We start from the raw sequence: 4,503 nt of genomic DNA on the forward strand, positions 1-4,503 counted from the left end.
AATGAGGTAGATTCCTCTATTTATAGCAGATGAGGGTCTCCTCCCCCATTGGGGGTACAATGCCACGTGGCATCCATTGGTTGGATGCCCATGGTGCTTTAGGGAGGTGACACGTGGCAGGTCCTTATTGGGCCACATGTCTAAGGTAATTTTTACCCAAAACATTTGCCCCTCACGGGTGCTGACGTGGCTATGCCACGTGGCACCTGTGACACGTGCCAACTGGGCAGGAGGGCGGCGGTTCGCCTCCTTCCCTCTTTTTTCAAATTTTAAACTAAGGGGGGAAGAGGAGGTGACGGTTCACCTTCTGAGATTTCCTATAAATAGGAATCTCCCTCCTTTCATTTCTCACTTTGCCATTTTTGAGAGAAATTTCTTGAGAGAAAAAGCGAGAGCTCCTGACCCCGCCTGCTTGCTCGTGCAAACAGCCTTTAACTTCCAAACGTCCGGATACCGCTTGAGTTACATAGCCCGTCTCACTAAGGTATCCTTCTGACTTAATCGGTCTTTTTAGTTGGATGTTTGATTATGCTGCAACCGGCTTTTGCCGTCTGGAGCTTTTTTAGGCAATTTTTTTTATAAATTGCGTCTATTGAAAATCTCAACCGGTGTAAACCGTTTGAGTTATCGTTAGGCACTCTCATTGAAGGGTTGCATTCAATAGACCCTCAGCCGGTTTACACCGTCTGGGGCATCAAACAAGCAATCTCATTGGTGAGTTGCATTCGGTAGGTCCTCAGCCGGTGTAAACCGTCTGAGGTATCTTCAAGCAATCTCATTGGTGAGTTGCATTCAATAGAACCGTCTGAGGTATCTTCAAGCAATCTCATTGGTGAGTTGCATTCAATAGACCCTCAGCCGGTGTTAACCGTCTGAGGTATCTTCAAGCAATCTCATTAGTGAGTTGCATTCAGTAGACCCTCAGCCGGTGTAAACCGTCTGAGGTATCTTCAAGCAATCTCATTGGTGAGTTGCATTCAACAGGTCCTCAGCCGGTGTAAACCGTCTGAGGTATCTTTGATCAAACTTTCTTTTGATCTGCATTGCTGTTACCTCAGCCTGTTTCACACCCTCTAGGGGGTGAGCAAGCAATTTCCTCCTAAACTGTTTTGCTAGAACCCCCAACCGGTCTTTTACCGCCTAAGGTGGCTTCAAACAGTTTTCGTTTTAACGGATACGCAACCGGCCTTCAGGCCGCCTGTGTTGATTCCGTTCAATTCTTTTTGAGCTGTCCTCTTGCGAGCCTCAGCCGGTGTATACCGTCTGTGGGGTCTTTGGACAATCTGATAAAATTCCAGATTATTTGCTTCTGTAAATCTACCCCAACCGGCCTTTCCCGCCTGTGGTATCTTTGGGCAACATTGGTGATTAATTTTCCCTTCTTTTGCCAATTTGCAGTTTGCTCAAAGTGATACCGTGTGGGGTATCTTTGGTCAACAGCCGTTCAACTCCTTTCTCCAAACTTTTGTTCAATCTCAAGGTAACGTCTTGGTTCCTTGTCTTTTTGGAGTTTATTTTTGAATCTTTTGGCTGTACATACCTTAGAATAATGACCTCACCCATCACACACACGGCACACCACAATTTAGAGGTCAGCCGGTCTCCTGGTACGGCTGAGTCTAGGACTGGGGGTGCCGCCTCTAGGTACGGGGAGTCTCCTTGTTCATCTCCGAAATCGACCGTCTCTGTCTCTGTGCAGGACGAAATGGCTCGCACAAAAAAGACTGCCTTCGACCCAGAGTACAGAGAAGTAGACTCTGGCGAGCTGCCGCCTGACCCTAATGAGGCAGAGGTGACAAGGGGTTCACCGCATGGCACCCTAAGCACTCCCAGTGATGGGATTTTAGGAATGGATCAGGGAGGCGGTGAAGATACCGCCTCACCCACTAGAGTCGAGTTGGAACACCAAGAAAGGGATGCCAGCGACAACGAGGCCGCCTCCTCATCCGGTAGAGAGCAGAGTGGCAGTAGCAGCAGCCTCTTGACGCCGGATGCTGATAGTGAGGCGGAGGAGAGGCCTAATTGGAATAATAAAGGCGACCCTTTCCTCATCGCCGTTTCTGCCAAGGATAGGGCTAGCATGGCCAATAACTTGGAGGACTTCATAAAGATTCGTCCTCTTGGGAAGAAATGGAAAATAATCGTGCCGCCTGAGATGGGCACTATTGTTTGGGAAGATGAGCAGCCCAATGCAAACGGGTATTTTGGCTGCTATGAAGCGGCGTTTCTGGCTGGCCTCCTCTTCCCCCTTCATAACACAATAAAGGCCATCCTTCAAGGGTACGGCCTGGGCATTTGGCAGTTAACCCCCAATTCTTGGGTTAACATTTTGGGTTATATTGCCGCCTGCGAGATGCAGGAAATCAACCCCGGCTGGGAGGCCTTTGTTCACATGCATTACTTGAGCAGAAGTCCAGGCGGTTGGAGGGCCTGGTACACATTGACCACCTATCCCCAGTACCTGATGACCTTAGACAAACCGTCTAAGTGGTCAGACTAGAAGAACAAGTTCTACTTGGTCTCCGCCCCCACTTAGGAGGAAAACCGGGAGTATAGGACATACAACCGGTAGCCAAACCTTCTGGGCCACAAGTGCAAGAAGCCTCGTATCCCGGATGGGGACTACGAGCGAATAATCGAGTCTAAGTTCTTTGAACAGACTACAACAACCCTCTCCAATGGGGAGTTAATAAGTGTACCTAGAAATTGGGTACCCAGGCACGAATTTCTTCGAGACGAGGCGTTTCTGTCCGTCTGTAAGCTTACCACTCAGTTTGATAAACGTAGGTCACATTAGAGATTGCCCCTATTTTATTTTGCAATAACTCATTCCTTGTTTGGTCTGTTTTTCTGACCGGATGGGTTCTTTTATGCAGTGCGTGGACTAGCTATGCTGCCTGCTGACAAGAAACCTGCTGAAATCCGCAAGGCTAATGCGGAGAAGAAGCTTGCTGCCCAGGCAGCGAAAAATAAGGTATCTTGCTTTTTCCTTTTCTTTTTACATCAATTTCCGTTTGACTTCTATGCCGCCTGATCCCTGTGCTTGTTTTTCAGGATGGGAGCAAGGTGCCCCATTCCATTTCCAAATTAATAAGGCCTCGGCCTGGAGAGGAGCCGCCTATCCACAATAAGGCTAGGAAGACCTCCTCCTCGACAGTACCCAGCCGTTTGACGGTTGGGGGTAAATCTGTCAAAAACCTCGGCCTGGGGTTTGATCTAACGACGAGGCAGCCAGATGTTCCTGAGAAGGAGACGGCGCCGCCTAGGGCATCCGGCGCTTCTGAACCGGCTGAGGGCAGTTGCGACCCTCTGCCTACATCCCAAGGTATTATTGACCCCTTCAACCCTTCTTTGCTTGGCAAGCCTATGCGGGTCAAGTCGCACTCCCAGCTCCAGCCAGAAGACTCTTCTGGCAGCCGGCAGCCGATAGGAGGGAAGAATGTTGCCTTCTCACCATCTTTTTCTGGTGCAGATCACTTCCCTCGCTGGCCGGATGTACAGAGGTACGCTCGGGCCATACTGAAGGCCGTACCCAAAGAAGAGAAAGAGGCGATCCCAGGGATCCACACCTTCAATGCCGACCAGGTTCTGGCCGGACTGTCTAAGGTACATAATCTTCCAATTTGTTTAAGTTATTATGCCGCCTGACCCTTTCTGACACCGCTTGGGCTTTTATAGTCAATGCTGCGCGTGGAGGGGCTCAAGAAAGCCTACGCTCGCAAGTGTGAGGAGGTAAGACTGGCTAAACGGGATGCGTCTGACGCCCATAACGTTGCCCAGTATTCCATGATTATGCATGAATTAAAAACTAAAAGCATAATCATGCAACAGGCGGACTCCATCAAAACCCTCCAAAAATCTCTCGATGAGGCCCACACCAAGATTTTCAACATACAGGCGGCCAAAGAGAATGCTGAGGCGGAGTTGAAGAAGGTGACCGACTCTTCCAAACTTCTAGAGGTGGCCAGGAAGGAGAATACAAATCTCCTAGCCGATAACGTCCGTTTGAAGGAGGCGGCAGCCAAGGCCAGCAACAATTTCAAGGCTACGTTGGAGGCTGAACAGAGTCGGCTCATTGAAGAGAATGAGCAAGACTGCGTCGCTCGAATGCAAAAGGCTTGGTCCCTGGTTCATCCGGACACGGAGTACACCGTCTGGGAACTTGCCTACAAATACGCTGATCTTGCCATTGAGGCCGAGGAATCGCAGCAGCCGGCTCCAGAGCCTTATGAGGAGTGGGTCCAGAAGCAAATCGAGGCCATGCAAGCGGAGATCGACTCATAAGGGGGAGAGAAACAAGAAGAGATTGTCCCTCCTGCCCCAGGTGCCGCCTCGCAGGGCCAGGATCAGCCTCCGCCTTAGCCATAAGCTCTTGTCTTCTAATTTTCCGGCCTGCGTGCCGTGTGCTTTTATTATATTTTTTACCGGAAAGGGGTCCGGCTAACATTTGAACAAATTTTGATGTTAATATGATTTTATGCCGATTGAGTCGGTCATCTTTGC

The 4,503-nt window shown here is 49.7% G+C and overlaps 1 protein-coding gene across 2 annotated transcripts; it reads left to right on the forward strand.

The window, feature by feature from the left end:
* Nucleotides 1-2,876: 2,876 nt before the first annotated feature.
* LOC110737840 lies at nt 2,877-4,299 on the forward strand. Of its 2 annotated transcripts, XM_021918186.1 has the most exons (4): nt 2,877-2,974; nt 3,055-3,606; nt 3,679-3,732; nt 3,832-4,299. In XM_021918186.1, the coding sequence occupies exons 1-4, from the start codon at nt 2,891-2,893 to the stop codon at nt 4,282-4,284; spliced, it is 1,143 nt and encodes a 380-aa protein (XP_021773878.1). In that variant the 5' UTR covers nt 2,877-2,890; the 3' UTR covers nt 4,285-4,299. The 2 variants fall into 2 exon arrangements, with proteins under 2 accessions (XP_021773878.1, XP_021773877.1); XM_021918185.1 differs by having other exon boundaries at nt 3,679-4,299.
* The last annotated feature ends 204 nt before the right edge of the window (nt 4,300-4,503 follow it).

Source organism: Chenopodium quinoa, unplaced genomic scaffold, assembly GCF_001683475.1.
Source record: "Chenopodium quinoa cultivar QQ74 unplaced genomic scaffold, ASM168347v1, whole genome shotgun sequence".
In the NCBI taxonomy this organism is placed as follows: domain Eukaryota; kingdom Viridiplantae; phylum Streptophyta; class Magnoliopsida; order Caryophyllales; family Amaranthaceae; genus Chenopodium; species Chenopodium quinoa.